Genomic DNA, 22053 nt, shown 5'->3' on the forward strand with positions numbered 1-22053 from the left:
CCTCCGTCTTGCAGTGACTCTTCACTCTCCCTGGATCGAGGAGGGGTGCCCTTCTTCCCAGTATGATTATCAGTTAAAGACATCTTCCCTTTTATTTCTATGGTTTGGGGGGTAAAGAGGGCAAAGTGCTTGTTTCTGGAAAATGAACAAGTTGAAGTGGGAGAGTTGGTGTCTCTGAACAGGAACGTGTATCAACACTGCTCTAAGGGAAGGATCTGGGGGCACTGGCATCCAGGAGAACGCTCAGCGGACCCCGCCCTAGTGGCTCTCGGCCATCCATGGGACCACCAGCACCTCTCCAGGCCTCAAGGCCTCAACCTTTCCTCTTTACAGATATATTTTTGGACAATCAGACCCAGAACTGAAGAAGGGGGTAGAGGAGCAGGAGAAGGGGGTAGGAAATGAACCATTATTAAGTTTAACAGTGAAAACACCTCCCCCCCAGGATGATTCCCTACGAAGCAGCAGTTGGTTGAACAGCTCACCTCCTTGCAGGAAATTCATGGGGTAGACGATGGCGTGGTATCTATCTATGCTGAGGGACACCAGCACGTAGGTGGAGGCGTAGAGCAGCACGACCTGCAGACAGAAACGAGGGGGGTGCGTGACTTCATAGACGTGAGGGGGGGGCGTAGAATGGAAATTGAGGGTTTTCATGCTGCACAGCACACTGGACCCAGGGAGGGATGAGGTCTGACTGAGGGAGAGAGAGGCTCATTCCTGTCCTAAGAAGCAGGTCGCTATTCCTTTCTTTTTTTTTTTTTTTTATGACAGAGATAAAGAGGGGGGCAGATAGGGACAGACAGACAGAAAGGAGAGAGAAGAGAAGCATCAATTCTTCGTTGCGGCTCCTTAGTTGTTTACTGATTGATTTCTCATATGTGCCTTGACCGTGGGGCTACGGCAGACTGAGTGACCCCTTGCTCGAGCCAGCGACCTTGGACTCAAGCTGGTGAGCCTTGCTCAAACCAGATGAGCCCGCGCTCAAGCTGGTGACCTTGGGGTCTCGAACCTGGGTCCTCCGCGTCCCAGGCGGACACTCTATCCACTGCGCCTCCGCCTGGTCAGGCAGGTCGCCATTCCTGATGCTGGAATTTGCATCGCTAAGTAGAGACAGCTGAGAAGGCTCCCAGCTCTCACTTGCTCACTCATTTCTCTTGGCTCCTTGGAGACACCACATTTCAGAATCAGTCTCTCTTTGGACATTTGCATGGTACAGCTGTCGGTGATTGACTTTTAAAACTAATTTTCTCTGGCACAGTGGACATTCCAGAATAATGAGGAACAAAAGTGCATTTGCCTTTTATCAGCATCAGCTGCTGAGAGGGGATGAAAGAAGGCTTTTGGTGTGAATGCGCTGGTCGACGTCACTCCTCGCCGTCTGAGTTGACACTAGTGGGCGCCCCCTTTCCTCCCCGACGTCTCTAGCAGAGCCGTTCCCTGCGGTAGGTCCTTGCCTCTCCTTTCCTCCTCCCCGCCCTCTTTTATTAACCTCCCCCGCGCCCTCTAATTATCCTGTGTGCAGTGTTATTTGCATACTTTGCAGAGAAGGAAATTAGGATGTAAGGCCTTAATACCTCTTATGTGAAGAGCATACTCAAAATGTAATTAAATGGAATAGCTCTGGAAGGATGAGGAAGGTGAGAAAGATGGTCAGCCAACTTGGAGCCTCGTTTCCACTGGAGTCCGGCCCCATCTCTGCTTCCGAACCTGGGGGAGGTCAAGCCCAGAGCGTGTGGGCGAGAAACGGGAAGATGGAAGTTGAAAGGCGAGTGTCTGAACTTTTTCTACGATGACATAGAAATAACGTGACTTTGGCAGTAACCTCTGTCTGAATTTGTACCTTCTTGTTTTTCTTCCCCGAGCTCAGACGGATGCCAAGCTGCTATATTGTTGTACGTGGTTGTTATTTCTTCCTTTCTTTCTTTTTTTTTTTGTATTTTTTCTGAAGCTAGAAACGGGGAGAGACAGTCAGACAGACTCCCGCATGCGCCCCACCGGGATCCACCCGACACGCCCACCAGGGGGCGACGCTCTGCCCACCAGGGGGCGATGCTCTGCCCCTCTGGGGCGTCGCTCTGCCGTGACCAGAGCCACTCTAGCGCCTGGGGCAGAGGCCAAGGAGCCATCCCCAGCGCCCGGGCCATCTTTGCTCCAATGGAGCCTTGGCTGCGGGAGGGGAAGAGAGAGACAGAGAGGAAGGAGAGGGGGAGGGGTGGAGAAGCAGATGGGCGCTTCTCCTGTGTGCCCTGGCCGGGAATTGAACCCGGGACTTCTGCACGCCAGGCCGACGCTCTACCACTGAGCCAACCGGCCAGGGCCCGTGGTTGTTATTTCTATTACACGACTGCCTAATGCATCCTGGCACTAATATTCTGGAAGGTGTCCCAGGGAAGGGGCTCTGAGGACCTAGAAGAGATCGAAGGTTCCGTGCGGAATAGGAGGAGAATTCTCCTCTGGCTAAAAAAGGTGATATTGGAACAGAAAGAACAATGATGGCCAAGTTTAACTCCCCCCCCCCCCAAAAAAAAAAAAAAAAACCAAACCAAAACAAAACCCAGGCCACTGTCCCCCTGGAGAAAGTTGGGATTTCTATGTGTGTGACCCATGAACTCACCGTTGTTAGGGCTGGCCACACACAGTTGAGGAGGTGACATCAGGGAGGGGACGGGAAAGAGAGCTCCCCAAGGGCAAACCCTAGAAGGCGATGTGTCAGACGGTGTGGAGGTCAGAAGAACCTTGACCGTCAGAGAGTGTGCACTGAGTGCAGTAGCTGGTGCCCGTTCCAAATGGGGAGCAGGAAGAAAGGTCACAATAAAGAGTGCCCGGAGAAGCAGGCAATGTTGATAAAAAGAAGAAATCTGCTTTGAGACACAGTCAAAAAGAGCATTTAATTTCAGGGCTCTTTAAGCATCTACGCAGGGGTAAAATATATATATATTAAAGGACACAGAAAAGAACTGCATCCTTCTTTTCTCCACAAAAAGTAAATGTCAGAAAACAGCATAAAAACATGTTGGAGTATTGAGATAAAAATGGCAATCCAAGAATTTTGTGAATGCATTTTGGGGCCAAGTCTTCTCTCAGATTTATAAGAACAGAGAAAATAGGACATCATATCCTCTCCCTGAAAAAAAAAAAAAATCTTCCTTTTGGAAATATTTCTGCTGATTGGGAATTGTTTTAAAATTAAGAACTCAAGAAGCAGAAAGGGGGTTGAATAATAATAGCTATGGTAGGCAATGAGTCAGAAAAACACAAAGTGTTTACAAATAGCTGTGAATGTAGTTATAAAAATAGTTCAGAAAAAACACCCGGGGGTTTGAATGAGAGAAGAGAGTAGAAGGAAGAAGTCACATTAAATTTCCATATGGACATTCTAGACATCTCTCTCTCTCTCTCTCTCTCTCTTTCTCTTTTTACTTTGATAAAGACATAGGAAATTTAAAATGAAAGGTAAGCTATAATAGAGTGACTTAAAAACAGAGAAAAAATAATTTACTAGTTTCCTATGGCTACTATGACAAATTGCCATAAATTTTGTGACTTAAACCAACACGAACTTATTCTCTGGCATTTTGGGAGACCGGAAGTCCAAAATCTGTCCCAGAGAGTCAAAATCACGGTGCTCGCAGGACCACCCTTTCTCTGCGCCATGCAGGAGCATCAGGACCCTGTCTCTTCCAGCTCGGGGTGGCCGCCAGCATTCTTTGACTGGTGGCCACACCAATCCCATCTCTGAGTCTGTGGTTACAATGTCTCTTCTGTCTCTGTGTCACATCTCCCTCTGTCTCCTTCTTAATAAGAACACATATGATTGTATTTGGACCCACCAGGATAATGCAGAATAATCTTCCCATTTCAAGACCCTTATCTTAGTCACATCTGCAAAGTCCCCCCCCCCCTTTGCCATAGAAGGGAACATACATAGGGTAACATACATAGGTTTCAGAGATAAAGGTTTGGATCTCTTTGGGGGCCATTTTTTCAGCCTATCACAATGACTAACCAAGTAGAAAGAAAAATACAAGTAAATAGGAAAAAAGTTTGACATGGCAAGATTAAAATGAAGTGGCTGAAATAACACCAGTCACGACTTGTGACCATAAATAAAAGTGACTTGAGCATCTTCACTAAAACAAGGACTATTTATAAAACCATTCTTCAAAACCCAACTGTACACTGTTTAGAAGAGAAACCTCTAAGCCCAAATGATTATCAAAGTTTACAAAGAGAGGGATGGCCTAAGTTATGTCAAGCAACTAAAAACTAGAAGGAGGTTATTCATTATAATACTACTGTTAGACAACTGAAATTTAAGGCAAATAGCCCTGCATAGAATAAAGGGATTATTTATATTAACAAAAGATACAATACATCATGGCAAGAGAATATTAGTAAACCTATAGGAAAAAGGTAACATAACACTGAATATAAACTACCAAAATAGTCAGAGTTTTACAGAGGAAAAACAATACATAGATAGAAAAAAGTTAAACAAACTTTAAGAATACACATTATTAGCCCTGGACAGTTGGCTCAGTGGTAGAGCATTGGCCTGGTGTGTAGGAGTCCTGGGTTAGATTCCCAGCCAGGGCACACAGAAGAGGCACCCATCTGCTTCTCCACCCCTCCCCCTCTCCTTCCTCTCTGTTTCTCTCTTCCCCTCCCCCAGCCAAGGCTCCATTGGAGCAAAGTTGGCCCGGGCACTAAGGATAGCTCTGTGGCCTCTGCCTCAGGTGCTAGAATGGCTCTGGTTGCAACAGAGTGATGCCCCAGATGGGCAGAGCATCGCCCCCTGGTGGGCGTGCTGGGTGGATCCCGGTCGGGCGCATGCGGGAGTCTGTCTGACTGCCTTTCTGTTTCCAACTTCAGAAAAATACAAAAAAAAAAAAAAAAAAAAAAAAAGAATACACATTATTGTAAAGTATCTGGGTAACATTGCAAAAATTTGTCATAAACTAAACTACGAAGGAAAAAAAAACCCTCAGTAGATTCCAAAAGTGGAACTTAGGGATTTACATATTTAAAACAAGCAATAAAAGCTGAAATTTTCTTTAATACCACTTGAAAATTTAAACACCCTTATAATTAACTTGAGTCAAGAAGGAAATCAAAGTACAATTATAGTCAATTCATAAATGTCAACAATGAAAATTCTCCACGTCAACAACATATGGGATACCATTTGGAGAACAGACGGCAGTTTGAGGACATATGTTTGAATTCTCACCACCCTACCCCTCAATTCTGACAAAAATGACCTAGGAAATAGGAAACCAAATAAAATCTTGCAGAGACGTGAGACTTAAACAGAGAAAACTTAATGAAATTTTATTTTTAAAAATACCAGACTGGATTTATTTAAAGGAGGATTCCTGGACTGACTGTTAGAAAAATTTTAATGTACTTTATATTTTCAGAACAATTTTAGATTTACAGGGGGGAAAAAATTGGGCAGGTAGCATAGAAAGTTCCCATATTAAGCACCCCCTCACACACACTTTCCCGTATTTATTAACATCTCACATTAGCCTGGTCCATTTTTAAAAGTAGATCAGGGGTCCCCAAACTCTTTACACAGGGGGCCAGTTCGCTGTCCCTCAGACCGTTGGAGGGCCAGACTATAAAAAAAAACTATGGACAAATTCCTATGCACACTGCACATATCTTATTTTAAAGTAAAAAAACAAAATGGGAACAAATACAATATTTAAAAAAAAGAACAAGTAAATTTAAATCAACAAACTGACCAGTATTTTAATGGGAACTATGGGCCTGCTTTTGGCTAATGAGATGGTCAATGTCCGGTTCCATATTTGTCACTGCTAGCCGTAACAAGTGATATGACGTGCTTCCAGAGCTGTGACATGTGCGTCCCGCGTCACTGGAAGTAGTATGGTATGTGAGCGATGCCGCACTTTGCGGCAGGAGTCCTGTGCTCCTCTCGCTGACCACCAATGAAAGAGGTACCCCTTCCAGAAGTGCGGTGGGGGCCGGATAAATGGCCTCAGGGAGCTGCATGCAGCCCGTGGGGCCATAGTTTGGGGACCCCTGAAGTAGATGAATCAATATTGACACATTGTTATTAACTGCAGCCCATGGTTTCTATTAAGATTCACTCTTGGTGTTGTGCATTCTATGGGATTTGAAAAAGGCATGATGATATGTACCTGCCATTACAGTGTCGTACAGAAAAGTTTCACTGGATGAAACCTGCCCCCTCCCATACTTTTTACTGTATTCAGTCCCTCCAAGTCCCTGGCAACCACTGATTTGTTTTTATTGCCTCTGTAGTTTTGATGTTTCTATACTATTGAATAGTTGTAACTACATAGCATGCAGACTTTTCAGATTGGCTTCTTTCACTTAGCAGTGTACATTTAAGATTTCTTAAATGACCTTTTACCTCTTGATAGCTCAATTTTTTTTATTGCTGAATAATATTTCATTATATGGATATACCATAGTTTATTTATGCTGTGTGTGTGTGTGTGTGCGCGCGCGCGCGCATGTGCATGTATGTATGTGGTTTGGTAGCTCATTTTGTTTCATTCCCGATTAATAGTTTATCACATGGCTGAACCAAAGTTTATTTATCCATTCAGCTTTTGAAGAACATATTGCTTCCAGTTTTTGGCAATTATGAACAAGTTTTTTATGAACTGCTATAAAGATTCTTGCACAGGTTTCTGTGTGAAAAAATAAGCGGTCAGCTCAATTGGGTAAATACCTAGAAATAGAATTAGTAGATCATACGGTAAGAATACATTCAAATTTATATGAAAATACTAAACTATCTTCTAAAGTGGCTGTACCTTGTACAATCTCACAAGGAAAGAAAGAGATTTCCTGTTACATTCTCTCTAGCACTTCATGTGATTGGATTTTTCCTTTTTTTTTTTTTTTTGATTTTGGTCATTCTAATAAGAAATGTAATGGCATCTCATTGTCATCCTAATTTGCAATTCCCTAAAGCCATATAGTGTCAAACTTCTTTCCATAGGCTTATCATCTGTATCTCTTCTTTAGTGAAGTGCCTGTTCAGATCTTTGGCTCATTTTCAGGTGCGTTGTTCATTTCCTATTGTTGAATCTTATGAGATCCTCGTATATTTTGGATATAACTCCATCAAATAGGTGGTTTGCAGATATTTTTTCTTATCCTGTGCCTTGTCTTCTTGGTCTCTGAACAGTGCCTTTCACAGAGAAGTTTATAATTGTCATGCAATCCAATCTTTCAGTTTTTGCTCTCATGGGTTGTATCTAAAAAGCCATTGAGACACCTGAAGTCCCCTAGCTTTTCTGTGTTATCTTCTAGTAGTTTTATAGTAGTGCATGTTTTATTCAGATCTACGAGTTAGTTTTTCTGAAAGGTGTAAGGCCAGTGATTAGATTCTCCTCTTCTCCTTTTCCTCCTCCTCCTCCCCCCTTTTTTTTTATCCTCTTCTTCATTCTTTTCTTCATGTAGATGTCAGTTAACTCCAGCAGCATTTCTTGAACAGGTCCTATCCTTTCTCCACTGAATTGACTTTGTTCCTTTCTCAAAAACCAGATGACTACCTGTGTGTGCATCTGTTTCTCATGTCTATTCTGTCCCATTGATCTGCTTGTTGATTCTTTCACCAATTCCATGCTCTCTTGATTACTGTAGCTTTATAGTAAGTCTTGAAACCAGACAGTTGTCAGTCTTCCAAACTTGTTCTTTTTTTTCGCTATTTTGTTGGCTATTCTGTGTCTTTTGCCTGTCCATATAAACTTTAGTTTGTTTATATCTATAAAATAACTTGGTGGGATTTTGATTGGAATTGCATCGAATTTGTAAGTCACACTGGGAAGAGTTGACATCTTAACAACAGTGAGTCTTCCTATATGAACATGGAATATCTATCCATTTATTTAGATATCCTTTGATTTCTCTCATCAGAGTTTTGTAGCTTTTTAATATTTATCTTGCACATAGTTTGTTAAATTTATACCTTAGTAAATCATACTTTGGTGCTAACATACATGTTATTGTATTTTTAATTTTAAAATAAAAGTTTTTTTATTGCTGATATATTGACCTCTATACAGTAACTTTGTATTCTGAAATCTTGCTATTTTACCTAACAGTCCTACAGTTTTTTTTCCTATTCTCTTGGATTGTTTATATAGACAACCTTGTCATTGGTGAACAAAGTTGTCTTTATTTTTTTCCAGTCTGTATCCCTTTTATTTCCTTTTCTTCTCCTGTTGAATTAGTTGGTACTCTCAGGGCAGTGCTGAATAGGAATGGTGGGAGGGGATATCTCGTCTTGTTCCCAGCCTTAGGAGGAAAGCTTCTGGTTTCTCATCATTGAATATGAGGTTCTCTGGAGGATTTTTTTGTAGATGTTCTTTATGAAGTTAAGAAACTTTCCCATTTTTGGAGTTGTTTTATGTTCACAGCCAAACTGAGTGGAAGGTACAGAGACTTCCCCGCCCAGCCCATGGGTAGCACATCCTCCCTTGTTATCACAATCCCACGCAGGAGTGGTACAGTCAACGAACAAACGCCTGGAACCTGTATGCCTTCCAGTCATTGCAGAGAGTCCCTGTGTGACCTTTGGGGCATAGTTTTGACGCTCAGCCAGACAGCGGCCAGTTCTGCCTTTGCCTTCTCTTCCTGCTTGCACACAGCTTCAAGGTCAGCCAAACAAACGTAAGAGCTAAGGGCCTTCGCTCCTTCTTCCTAAGCCCGGGCACCATCCTGGTCATCTAGATTCTCAGGTCTCTCTTAGAGATTTTTCAAAGCATCTATGGCTATCTCGTTACTCAACTTATTTTTTAAAATATGGTTTATATATATATATTTTATTTTATTAAATGTATTGGGGTGACATTGGTTAATGAAATTATAGAAGTTTCACGTGTACAATTCTGTACCTCGGCTGTCTAGTGCTTTGTGTGTTCACCACCCTAAGTCAAGTTTGCTTCTGTTTTCAAGCTTCACGCCAGTCCATTGTTTCCGACTCTTATCCAAGACCTCAGGCGCACATGAAGTTAATCAATTGCCTGTAATTTGTTTTGACAAATGCCTCCAGGGAGAAGGCTTTTCACAGTGGGTGAGTTCTGAATCGAGTACGATACAGGCAGCCTTGCAAGTGCGGTCTTCCAGAGAACCACCAGACAATCCGGTACCGACGCTCTCCCCGGAAGGAGGCTGTTAGGGGCTCTGGCCCTCTGCGGCTCTCTTCCCTGGCTGCCAGACTATTTGTTTTCCTCGTAAATGCAGGCTGTTAATTTGTGGGGTGGGCCGCAAAGCCGGAGCCTGGAGGACGAGACTGGCTGAAGCTAAAACACCTCGAATGCCATTTTTCTTACTGAGACCCAGCCATTCTATTGAATAAATGCTCCCTGGATTATTGCAAATTTTGGTTATCCAAAGTGCTTCAAATTTTGATTCTGACAGTTTTTTTTTAAACAGTTTTCTTGTTGCCTTTATAAAGTAGAGAATTAATCAGACTTTTTTTTTTATATTCAGCCATTTTCACTGTATTACCAGAATACAATATATATATATATATATTAGTGTTACTTTGATTTTCATTATACATACTATTAGAAGGAATATTACGGCATGAATAACTCTTGCTCAAAAAGGTATTTTTTAAGTTAGCAATTAGAAAAAAACGTAGGTCATAATGCGTTTTTGAAAGATGTGAAGGGAAGTGTTGCCACCTCGGTGATCCTTGCCTCCTGGTCCCCCACCCGCCATTTTGTCGTTCCCTTGTGTCTGTTCCAAATCAGGGATGCCTCATGTGACTGATAGAATAATGCGGAGTGATGATGTATAACTTCTGAGATGAGTTCAGAAAAATATATGCCTCTTCCACACTCTCCTGGACAGCTGAGTCTTGGGAAAGCTGGTTGCCATGAGGTAAGGGCGCTAAGGAAGATTGGTGGAGAGGCCCAGGTGGAGAAGAGCTGCCTGTTCTGTCCAGAGCTGGCATGAGCTTGCCAGCTAGGTGCGTGAGCACCCTTGAAAGTAGATTGTGTAGTCAAGGTCAAACCTGCCAGTGACTGCAGTCCTGGGCAATGTCTGATCAAACTTTGTGATAAACCTTTAGCTAGACCTACCAAGCCAAGCTATTCCTCAATTCTTTTTCTTTCTTTCTTTTTTTTTTTTATTAAGTGAAAGGTGGGGAGACAGAGACAGACTCCTGCATGCATCCCAACTGAGATCCACCCGGCATGCCCCTACCAGGCGATGCTCTGCCCAGTTGGGCTGCGGTTCTGTTGCTTGGCAAATGAGTATTTTATTGCCTGAGGCTGAGGCCATGGAACCTGGGGCCAATTCTGCTCAAACCATATGAGCCATGGCTGTGGGAGGGGAAGAGAGAGACAGAGAGGAAGGAGAGGGGGAGGGGTGGAGAAGCAGATGGGCGCTTCTCCTGTGTGCCCTGATCGAGAATCAGACCTGGGACTTCCACATGCCAGACTGACACTCTACTCCTGAGCCAACTGGCCAGGGCTCTCAATTCTTGACTAATACAAAACTGTGAGATAATAAATGTTTATTGTTTTAAGCTACTAAATATTGGTATAATTTGTAATTGGTGCAATTCATAGAGTAAGCCATTGAAAATATTTATCTGTAAAGAAGCAAAAATCCTTAAGAAGAAATATGTTTTAAAATATTACCCCTGAGAAGATACCAGCCCCAGTCAGTAAGTAATAAGGGCTCTTTCACATCTACTAAAATTGCAAGGTTAGGCTCAGAGTACAAAAGATTTTTAATTGTAACTATTTTCTAGTTCTGAAAATGGCATAATTTTATTACCAAGATTTGAAAATGATAGGACAAATGGAAATCATCTTACTTATGAATATAGAGGCAAAGGTTCTTTAAAAGAATCATACTAACAAATGGAGTCTAACAGAATAAGGCTTTCCAGAAATGTATTATACTTCTGTAAAGCTACAATAATTTAGACCTAAAGTACTGGCATCAGAAATAAAATATATTAATGGAAAATTATTTTAGGAACTCAGGAACAGAAGACACTTTGTTCCTAATACCAGTTATAAAATAGTCCATTCTTTCCATACTAAGTGGATGTGTCTTAATTTATATATATATGTATGGTGTATTAATAATGAAATATATGTATAAGGTACATAGTTAATACTTTACATCAAATATATGTGTTTTTAAAATTATATTTTTACATTGAAGCATGTTTGACAGTCAAAGAGTGAAATGTCTTCAATCTAAAAACAGATGTTAGCAATCACTGAGCAAATAAGTATGCCTGTTGTAAAAGAACTGAAAAAAGGTAATAACCAATTTAGAGAGGAAGAAATTGAATTGCCAATGGATATTTCCAAAGGTCCCACTTAGGCAGTGATACAAGCAATACAAGTACAAGCAACCGGAGATAATAGCTATTTTCTAACAAACTGCCAATGTTTTTTGAAAAGAACGATAGCTAGTGTTGGGTTAGTTTGATGGAAACAGAACAAAGAGAAATTAGAATTTTTTTCCTGGAGATTATTCAGCTAGTGTTCTATCTGGTCTAAATGTGTATGTCTTCCCCAAATTCACATGTTGGAGTCCTAAAGCCCAACTTGATGGCATTAGGAGGTGGAGCCTTTGAGAAGTGACTAGGTCATGAGGGTGGAGCCCTTAGGAATGGGATTAGTGCCCTTATAAAGGAGACCCCAGAGCTCCCCTGCCCCTTGCGCCATGTAAAGATTCAATGAGAAGTGCACAACCGGAAGGAGGGCCCTCACTGGACCGTGCTGGCACACTCATCCCAGACTGCCAGCCTCCAGGACTGGGAGGGATAAATATTTGTTTTTTATAAGCCGCCTGCTCTGTACTATGTTTGTTCTAACACCCTGAATGGACAGAGGTAGCCAGACTATGTCAAAAATCTTCACGTTGACCTGGAAATTGTATTTGATGCTTGAAATATGAATGTTGCTATTCTTAGTATTGCTTATTTGCATTTTCCTTATATAGGTCTTATTTTTTGAGCAAAAAGAAATACATTTTTTTTAAAAAAATCTTACAAATGTTGCTTGTTCTGTCAGCTAGAAGGAACTGAGCAGTTTGCTGTGTAGGAGGGAGAGCTTTTCTATTATTTTCCCAGGAAGAATCCCGGAGCCGATTTGCTACGTACCTGTAAATAGCGGACCACTCGACACACCAGATCAGGTGCCATGAAGTCCCCGGTGAATCGCCAGATAATGTCTGTCAGGATGTTAACCAGTCCTGTGAAAGAGTCTAACAGAAACACACAAGTGATTAATTTCCATCTCCGTAGGCGGCCGCCATGCCACAGTAGAAATGAATCAGGAAGCTATGGAGGAAAAAAGTGAAGCGAAGAATCGCTCGGCTTTTATTATTGGAGCTTGTTATGTGGCCACCCAGGAAGGATTTAGGTAACGACTGCAGAGGAACCATACTATGCACAGCGTTGGTCTTTTAAGAAACAGAAGAGAACTTTTCAGAAGGTTTAGACTTGTGCTAACACAAGGGCTGTGTGAGGATCAAGAAAAGGAATAGATTTATCTTTGAGAAGCTTCTCAAAATTCTCTTTTCAGAATCCATTACTTGACAGCTTGGACCTCCGGTTACCTCCCTTCCCCCGAATTACAGCCCCTCTCTCCCTGCGTTCCTCTGCTTTCTTCCTTTCCGTTTGTAACATCTGCCCTTGGACACAATCAGGCACGTTGATCTAGCGATTTAACCCACCTGATAAAACCACAGAGGGACGGAGGCCAAGGTCATCTGGACTCAACCCTATAGCTACAGACTGTCTAGAGTTGTACGGATGTCTAGAGCAGGAAGGGTAAACTATGGATGTTTAGAAGTGCCCTTTTTCACCCCTTCATGACAGAGAGCGCTATGGAGCACGTGATCCAGCATCTTCCTCAAAACAGGGCAGTGGGGATTCTCTGCTGGTTGGTGGATGGGACCAGAACTTAAATCTGGATGAACAAGAATGCACTGAGACACGGGATATAATTCTGACATGGACCCAAGAACCAGGGGCAAACTCATTGCTAGGGTAAGGTCTTTGAAGCTTAGGGAGATCAATGGCCCTTCCTAAACAAAATGGAAATGCCTGAGTCGCCCCTGGTAGACAGTAGACAAAAGAGTAAAAAGGCCCTAGAGCGTGGGCATGCTGTAATTGATATATCAGGTGAAGCCAGAAGACCCACCATGGAATTCTCTTCCATGGAAACTCTCAGAAGACACATCATTCACCAGGTGCACTAGGAATGTACTGGTGAGAGAGGGACCAGCATTATGAAAAGCTCAGTGGTGGCTCCCACCTGCGGGCCAGAGCAGAGGGTAGGAGAGGTGGTCATAGGGTCAGGTCTATGTACTGTAATGATCCCCCTAGTCCTTCCCCAGAGGAACCTATGACCATTTATTTGAGTAATTTGACACTGAGGAAAGAGGCATATCCAGCTGTCTTGCGAAGTGTTAGGCATCGGATCTATGTTAACCTGATATCTAGGGACCTGAAGTGTCATCATGGCCCCACTACAAGAACAGAGTCTTACGGGAGCAGGTGATAAATAGAACCCTGGCTGCAGAAGAATGATCCCCCGATCTGCAGACCTTTTATTGATCAGTTCTCTAGCCCCAGAGTACTTAATTTGAATGAATAGATTTGACAGTTGGAACAACTCCATGTTGGTTTCCCCCCGGGATAGTGGGAAAAGGCCAAGTGGAAGTTTTCAGTTCGTTCAAGTCATTGAACTCATGCTGATCCCTGCAGAAAGGGGTGAGTCCTGGAGAATGGCGGCAGACTCAACAGCTCAAGCAGGTGGTGGCCCTGATCTTAGCTGTCAGCTGCTGAGACAGAGACGACAGAAGCTTACTCTGAAGTAATCCGTGTATTCCCCTGGATTCCGGCGCTCAGAAAGCTGAACAGCTAAACAAAGAAACTGCCATTTGGGGGTGAAGCTGGGGCACCCATACTTCCACTGCTAGTGGTTTATGTTTGTGGCTGTGCTTCTCTGCTAAGGAGGAATAGCAAAGCTGAGCGTCGCGCTGCTGTTTGTTAATGACTTCAGTGAGCACCAAACGATGAGGTTTGTTAGTGCTAGAACGGGCAGGAGGCTGGCATCTTGAACAGCGTAGGGCACAGAGTAGATGCTCAGAGCATACTTAGAAGAATTGTCACTGTGGTTCGGAAAAGGCACCATGGCATTTTATTTTCATTAAACTTTTTATTTTGAAGTCATCAGACTCACAAGAAGTTGCGATATCAGTCATTACCAGGAGAGTTCATGTATCGGTCACCCAACTTGCCCTACCAGTGACATCTTCTTACATAACTACAGTTCACTTTGTGGGTTAAAGAAGTATTACTCTCAGTCCACATTGAGCATGATCTTAAAGGATGTTATTAAGCAGTAATTCTATCCTTGGCAAGATTCTAAGTATTTGAAGTATATAAAGATTATTTAATCTAACAAAAGACTATGAGAGAAACCCCCCCATTTTATAAATGAGTAAACTACGTGTGGTTAGAACATTTTCTTAAGATTTGATAGCAAGTTAGAGGGGAAACCTGGCTTGTAACTCTGACTCTTGGATGTCAGTGTTCATGGTCTTTACCACATTACCTGTATTTTCCTTTTGTTTCTCTTCTTTATTTCCCCTCCCTTTCTTCCTTCCTTCCTTCCTTCCTTCCTTCCTTCCTTCCTTCCTTCCTTCCTTCCTTCCTTCCTTCCTTCCTTCCTTCCTTCCTTCTTTCCTTCCTTCCTCTGTAGTACTTGTTATATATGTTCTCTTTTATTTTAAAGTGCAGGCAGAAGTTTTCCTCTCGTCCCCTTATTCCTGCTTGGCTGCCCTGATTTCTCTTTTAGCCCCTCCTATTTACAGGGTCCTCCACCCATAAAAGTTGCTTTTATTCCTTTAGAGACCTGGGGAGATGAATCTCCCTTTTCTCACTGTGAACAGAATAAAGCCTAACCCACCCCCAACCCCCAGGTTAGCGTAAAAGCCTTCTCCACCATCCGGCCTCGCCTAATCCCCACCTGGCATTTTTTAGACTGAGTACCACAGTGAGCACACAGCTGTGTGTTTCAGGTATGCAGTTTCTCTGCTTGGAATGGCCTCCCTCCATTTACCAGTTGATTGAACTCTTATCTACCTTCCAATACCTAGCCGTCACATCCCCTTCTCCAGAAGCTTTCCTCAACCTGTCACATGTCACGGTCTACCCCAAAAGGGCGTGTGACCCTCCCAGTCCTAGGCCTGCCTGTCCCTTCCTCTTTGTTCCTCCGGAAGTAACAACACTTAGAAGCACTGGCAATCCTTTGATGATGCTTGAAGTGTCAAATTGTCAAAAGTTTGGTGAAGAAATATCATGGCAGATCTAGGCGGTCAGAGAAGGTCTCACTAAGAAGGTCAGACTTGAACCGGGTCTTAGAGTTCTGGGCTGTGACCCAATCACATAGGAATGCCATGCAGTTTTCCTGGCAGGAAGGGATGGATGGATGGATGAGTTGAAGGGACACTGGGGCCTGACCTGTGGTGGCGCAGTGGATAAAGCGTCGACCTGGAAATGCTGAGGTCGCCAGTTCGAAACCCTGGACTTGCCTGGTCAAGGCACATATGGGAGTTGATGCTTCCAGCTCCTCCCCCCTTCTCTCTCTCTGTCTCTCCTCTCTCTCTCTCTCTGTGTCTCTCCTCTTTCTCTCTCCCCTCTCTCTCTCTCTCTCTCTGTCTCTCCCTCTCCTCTCTAAAATGAATAAATAAATTAAAAAACTAGCTTTAAAAAAAAAAGAAAAAAAAAAAAAAGAAGGGACACTGGAACAACTTGGGCATTCTCTCTGGGTTCACTTAGTCCTTCATTTAATGTGACGAGAGGAAACCCGAACTCCTGTCCCTCCAGGTCGAAGTGGCCATATGAGCAATGATAATGGACTCAGATAAAATTTCTGCTTTCCTCTGGAGTTCAACTGTCAATAAACCCATCCCTGGGAGTAGACTCTAAATGGAAATAAGCATTTGTTATTTGCTATTAAGCAAATGCTACTTTACCTGATCAGCAGAAAGCTATTTAGTTGCCTAAGTAATTGGGTACATTGCAAATAAACTTTTCCTCAATGGTAATGAACAGGCCCCGGGGAACCAAGGGTACACTTTAAAGGCTTAATCACTTCTCTGTTATTACTCCTATTTTTTTAAAAATTTATTCAGTGAAAGATCCCCAGGAAACTGTGATACTCAGAGAAGCCAAAGTAGGTTCCCAGCAGGCTTCCTCGTTTCTTTGGCGCAGTTTCTTGCAAACGTGAAGGTGGGTTCCCAGCTGAGCAAGGCGATGGGGTTAGGGGTTGGGGGAAGCGAAGAATGAAGTGACCCTGGGCTGAGCCCCAAAGGGTCGGTGAGCACAGGTCAGGGGAAGAGGCAGTGGAGGACGCTGGTTCCCGGCAGAGGTGACAGCACGCACAGACCAGCGGGGGGTGGGGAGGTGAGAAAAAGCGAGAGGAGGAACCACATGACTCGTGGACTTGCGACAACCTCAGTTTGTTGCTGCTGAAGCCTCAAATGGGAGCTTGGAAGTGGTGGGAAACGGGCTGGAGAGAAGACCCCAGACCTTTTAGGGTCCTGTGTGCCAATTAGAGGTGCTTGCATTTTCTCTGTATACTATGGGAGCTACGGAATGTTTATGTATTCAAACACGTGTTTTGAATAGATTTCCTTAGTTACTGGGGTGGGTGGGTGGGGGGGGGCTCGATTTGGTAGATGCAGTACTGAAATGACCATTGTACTTGTTAGGGAACTGTGCCGACATTCAAGAACGAGATAACTCTACCTTGTGCAGCTCACATAGGGTCTAGAGATCTAGACAAGGATTCAGGCTTGAGATACATTAATAAGGTGAAACGAGGAGGATTTGGTGGCTGAGGATTAGATGTTTCAAATGTGAGGCAGAAGAAGTCTACAGCGTACTATCGGTTCCTGGCTGGGGTGTCCCTGGGGGCTGCTGGTCCTTCCTGAGAACACAGGAAGATAAGCTCATTCTATTTGGGTTGTTTTCAGTTTTGGCTATTCCAAATCAAGCTGATTATGAACATTCATACATAAGATTTTGTGTGGACACAAGTTTTATTTCCCAAGGATAGATCCCCAGGAATAAGTTTGTTGAGACACAGGGTAAGTGTATGTTTAACTTAATAAGAAACTGCCAACAGGTTTTCAAAGTTGCACTACTGTGTGTTCACACACGCACACACACACATACATACACACAAGGTATGCAAGACAGAGTGGTTCTGCGTCCTTGCCCGCCCTTGGGACAGTTGTCCCGCTTATCCACAGGGGATATGTTCGAAGACCCCCAGCAGATGACTAACACTGCAGATAATACTGAACCGTATGGATGGTATGTTTTTCCTGTACATAGATCCCTAGGATACTGTTTGATTTATACATTATGCATAGTAAGAGATTAACAACAACAACTCAAAATAAAAGCAATTATATCCATATACTGTAGTAAGAGCAATGTGAACAGCTTTAGGGCCGTTATAAAATAAAACAAAGGTAACTTGAATGTAAGCACTGCGATGCGACGTAATTTGACAACTGAGGTGGCCATCACGGGACAAAAGGGTCAGCGCTTGGCGTGCGATTACATCTTGCGACTCAGAACGGCGGCGTGCAGTTCAAAACGTATGCGTGGCTCATTTCTGAAATCCACTGTTTAATATTCTCAGATGGCACTTGACCACGGGTGGCTGCCGCCACAGAGAGGAACTGCAGGTGAGCAAGCTCCTTTGTGGCTGGTGTTTTCTGTTAGTCGCTCTACTGGGTGCGAACGCCTCGCCTCGTGGCTTCCGTTTGCGTTTCCCGAATGGACGACGGTGAGCATCTTTTTCTGTGCTTATTTGCCATCCATAGTTTTCTTTCATAAAGTATTGGTTTTTTTTTTTTTTTAGTCTTTCTCCATTTTTAAAAAAAGTGTTTGGCTATTCCAAAAACAAAAAATCAAAAACAAAACACTGATAGGTGCGTTCCCATAATTATTTTAAAGTTTCTACCTCATAGTTCTAGCATCTGAGTCACCTGTCTGGTTCCGCTGATGGCTCTGGCTCTGGAGAGGGGGTGACATTTTTGGGGTGTGTGCCTCATACGTGTCGGCTGAGTGGGGGGGCATTGTGTATAGAAGTTCAGGAGAGGTGAAGCCGTCGAGTCCTTATGTCTCGCACCCGGGCACAGGTGTCTGAGGCTGCGGGGCATGGTGCTGCGTCAGTGTATATGCAGGGACCCCGCAAGGCTCGGGATCTGTCGTTGCTGCAGTCCTTGTCAGCCCCCTGCAGGCTTTACATTCCTCTCTGGGGGGCTCCAGGGTGGGAGCCGGGGTGCTGGGGCGTCTCAGTGCTTCCCTGTTCCTCTCTCAGGTGCATAGTCTTCCTGTAATGCGGCTCTGGGCTGTTGCTCCAAGCACGCTGGCGGGTGTGTGCAGGGCCCTGTCTGGTCCTGGCGCGGCCTCAGTCTCACAGAGACCCGTGTGCCTGGGCCTCACGGGCGGGACATTCTCAATATTCCAGTTCCCGCCCCATGGCAGTCAAACTCCCGCCTTGCATCTGTGTGGGGTCCTGTGGGGGAGGGAGTGGTTCAAGGCCGGGGCTTTTAGTGCCCCCGCCTCTAAGAGCTGAGGCGCGGCTGTGGTTTATTTCTGCGCCTTTCCTCCTGTTCTGCGGCAGCAGGATCTGGTCCCTCGGTGGCTTAGGGTTTTCGTGGAGAGAAGTGACTGGTGGAAGGGAGGATTCCATGGCTTCCCGGCAGGCCTGCCCTAAACCTTCCTGTATTCCTACATGCCGTCTCCGAAACAGCTCCTCAACTCCACTGTTGCAGTGTGGAAGCAGCCACAGACAGTCCTGTAGCTGAATGGGCATAGCTGTGTCCCAATAAAACTTTATTTGTAAAAAACAGGCTTCAGGCTGGAGCTGGCCTGTGGGCTACAGTTTGCCAGCCCCTGGGCTACAGATGAACTCCAACTGCCTTACTGTGACCCTTGGAACTCTCCTGCCTCCCTCCTCAGCCTGAGCTTTTCTCATCCCACCCCAGGTTCATACTACAAGGGAAACCCTTTAAACCGGTATATTCCTCCTGGCAGCTGGTTAGTTGATGAAAACACTGGCTAAAGAGAGAAGTGTGTGCATACTCACATTCAAACAGTTGAATAGAGAAGATTAATGTGCATGTATTTGTCATTTCTTTAAAGCAGGGCCAAGACTTGGATTTGATTTGATGCATCACCATTTTGTGCATAAAATACCCCCATAATCCATCTTTTATGATTTATAGTTTCTGTTTCTTTAAATTGGAGTGAGAACTGGAGATAGCAAAGCAGTCTGAGGCGGAATCTCATTGGAGGGACGTTTATCCTCCGTCATTCCTTCATAGTTGCACTCTCCCCCTGGGCTTTATTCTCCTGACAATGTTCCCATTCTCTTTATTACTCTATTGTTTATCTTAGCAGAGTATTTTTTTTATTCTACTAAGCTTCTTTAAGTGACTCAGTAAACAAACAAATAAAAAAAATACCTCAAGTCTTTCCAAAGTATCCAAGTTCATTTGTTACGGAAAGAACCACTCTTCAACGGTGTTCACCTTAAGTAGTTTCAATGACGAGCCCCACGGACATAGGCTGGCTTGGGAACGAACACCTCTGACTCGCAGAACCCAAGAGGTAGGAACAGAAACGGACGGGCCCATGAGGGACAACCCTGCCAGCTGTGGGTGCTCGGGGGTCAGGGTGTTTTGCAGAAAGATGGGAGAGTGTTGGTTACTCCAGGAGGCGGTTAAGAAGAGTAGCTTAGAGAGTGTCTGCTGGGAGCTCTTCCTGTCCCCTGGCCGTCCCAGCTGTCCAAGCCATCCACCCTGCTGCCCCTCTCTTTATGCGGCTCCCTTGACCCGGAGGTTAATGCCTCCAGCTGAGATACGTTCAAGGTGAGCTCCGTAGCCTTTTCTGGCCACTGAGTTGGGGCCATTCCCTCCGCGGGGCCTCTCCCTGCTGTGCTTTCAAAGAGCACCTGGAGCACATTGACACAGTTCAGGTTTTTGTATATCTCATTCCACTCTACTGTGAGGGGAGAGAGGTCATCGTATGTTCACCTCACGTCCCCAGGTCCCACCACTGTCGTAGGTCCTAGGGACATAGGAAGAGCGAGGTAACTCTGTTCCATGAAGGACTAAACGGTTACTGCCCTGGCTGGGCGGGCTGCAGAATGAGCCCCGGGACCACCCTCCTCGCTGTGGATGAAGACCCTGATGACAGAGTCAAGGTGCTGAAAGGAGGAGCATGGTTAGGAACCTGGAGCCCCCAGCCGGTTTCTAGAAGAGCTCTTGAGAGTCTCAGGTCTCTGCTGGGTTACAAGCTCCTAATTGGCAGTGACTGTTCCTTACTCACGTCTCTGGTCCCACCCCCTTTCACAGGGTCATGCAAGATACTCAGTGCTTGCTAGATACAGGAGGAAATGTTGCCTTGCTCCACGGATGGGTAAACTTCTTGAAAATTCAAGGCCGCTAACGTTGGACACACCCTACACACAGAGCAAGTTGAAGGCCATTTTGTAAGATTCCTACTTGCTCTCAGTTGATGTTTGAACTTTTCCACATAGAGCAGAACTGTAGGAATAAGGCACATCTAGCAAGTCGAATAACTCTTCTTCTTGACAAGGGAGAAGCTCATGAACGTTTATCGCACTAGATAGCGGGCTAGTGAATATAAACATTTTTCTTATGGTGACACTGACATTTCTAATAATATAAGATCATTTTAGCTCTGATTATGGTGTTACAGCTGAGAGGTGCTCTGGTTTTCCTGGAGGGACGCTGTTGGTAACAAGGTCAACTGTGACTCTAGGGGCAGTGGTCGGCAAACTCATTAGTCAACAGAGCCAAATATCAACAGTACAACGATTGAAATTTTCTTTGAGAGCCAAATTTTTAAAACTTAAACTATATAGGTAGGTACATTCTTTATCGAGGTAGCGCCCACACGTGGTATTTTGTGGAAGAGCCACGCTCAAGGGGTCAAAGAGCCGCATGTGGCTCAGGAGCCGCAGTTTGCTGACTAAGGCTCTAAGGCACTGGTAGTCAACCTGGTCCCTACGGCCCACTAGTGGGCGTTCCAGCTTTCATGGTGGGCGGTGGCGGAGCAACCAAAGTATAAATAAAAATATAGATTTAACTATAGTAAGTTGTTTTAGAAAGATTTATTCTGCCAAACTTAACGAAAATCTGACATAAAGTACTTGGTAAGTAATTATTATTATATGCTTTAACTTGCTGTAACTCTGCTTTATAAATTTTGTAAAGTAAAGTTACCTCCCTACTTTGTAAATCACCATTACTGTGGAACAGGTGGGCGGTTAGCAAATGTTACTACTAACAGAGATACAAAAGTGGGTGGTAGGTATATATAAAAAGGTGGACTACCCCTGCTTAGTCTACTCTAGGGCATCCAATGCTTCCAGCTCTACTCAGTGTCTCTAGTGATACTTTGTTATGAAAGCAAGGAACATGATACTAGGTTGCTTGCTTGCAGTTCCACAAGAAACTATTGTTGATGTTGCTAAGGGTCCTTCTCTCTCCCACTTTCTTTTTTCATAACCTTAAGCTTTAAAGAGAACAAAGTTTGAAGATTTTATGTGAGAGTTTGTTTAATGATAGAATTTGCATTGCCCAATCTGATGTCAGGTGCTCAGCTGTCAATCACAATTATTTCTCAAAAAAGTAAGTTCTTGCATCTCTAACTTTTGAGCTGATTTTACAACACCACTATAAATCCTGGCACTGTGCCCTTCTCCAAGATTGAAGTACCAGCTGAGTTTTAATGGCCCAAATTGTCACCCTTCCAAACTCTTCATTAATCCCCAGAAAGTGGTCCACACCTCAGCCATTCCTGCTCAATTAGGTAAATAATCATCACATCCATCCTCGTTAGAGCGCTCTCTTCACAGCAAACTTTGTTCCTGAGATCTTGAACTAATCTTAACAAGTCATAAATGTCAGTAGTGTCTCTCTTTCTGCATTGGTCTACCCCAA

General features: G+C 44.1%; 1 protein-coding gene across 2 annotated transcripts in view; it reads right to left on the reverse strand.

Moving 5' to 3' along the window:
* The window catches only part of NPSR1 (neuropeptide S receptor 1), a 107486-nt gene that overhangs the window by 23846 nt on the left and 61587 nt on the right, over positions 1-22053 (reverse strand). Inside the window, exons 3-4 of one of the 2 annotated variants that reach the window (XM_066354095.1) lie at positions 12149-12252; positions 486-579 (exon numbers count right to left, since the gene is read on the reverse strand). The exons of the other annotated variant lie outside the window; for it this stretch is intronic. Coding sequence (XP_066210192.1) covers positions 486-579; positions 12149-12252 — 198 coding nt within the window. The remainder of the gene's footprint in view (positions 1-485; positions 580-12148; positions 12253-22053) is intronic. 2 annotated transcript variants of the gene reach the window in all.

Source organism: Saccopteryx leptura, chromosome 12, assembly GCF_036850995.1.
Source record: "Saccopteryx leptura isolate mSacLep1 chromosome 12, mSacLep1_pri_phased_curated, whole genome shotgun sequence".
Taxonomy (NCBI): Eukaryota; Metazoa; Chordata; class Mammalia; order Chiroptera; family Emballonuridae; genus Saccopteryx; species Saccopteryx leptura.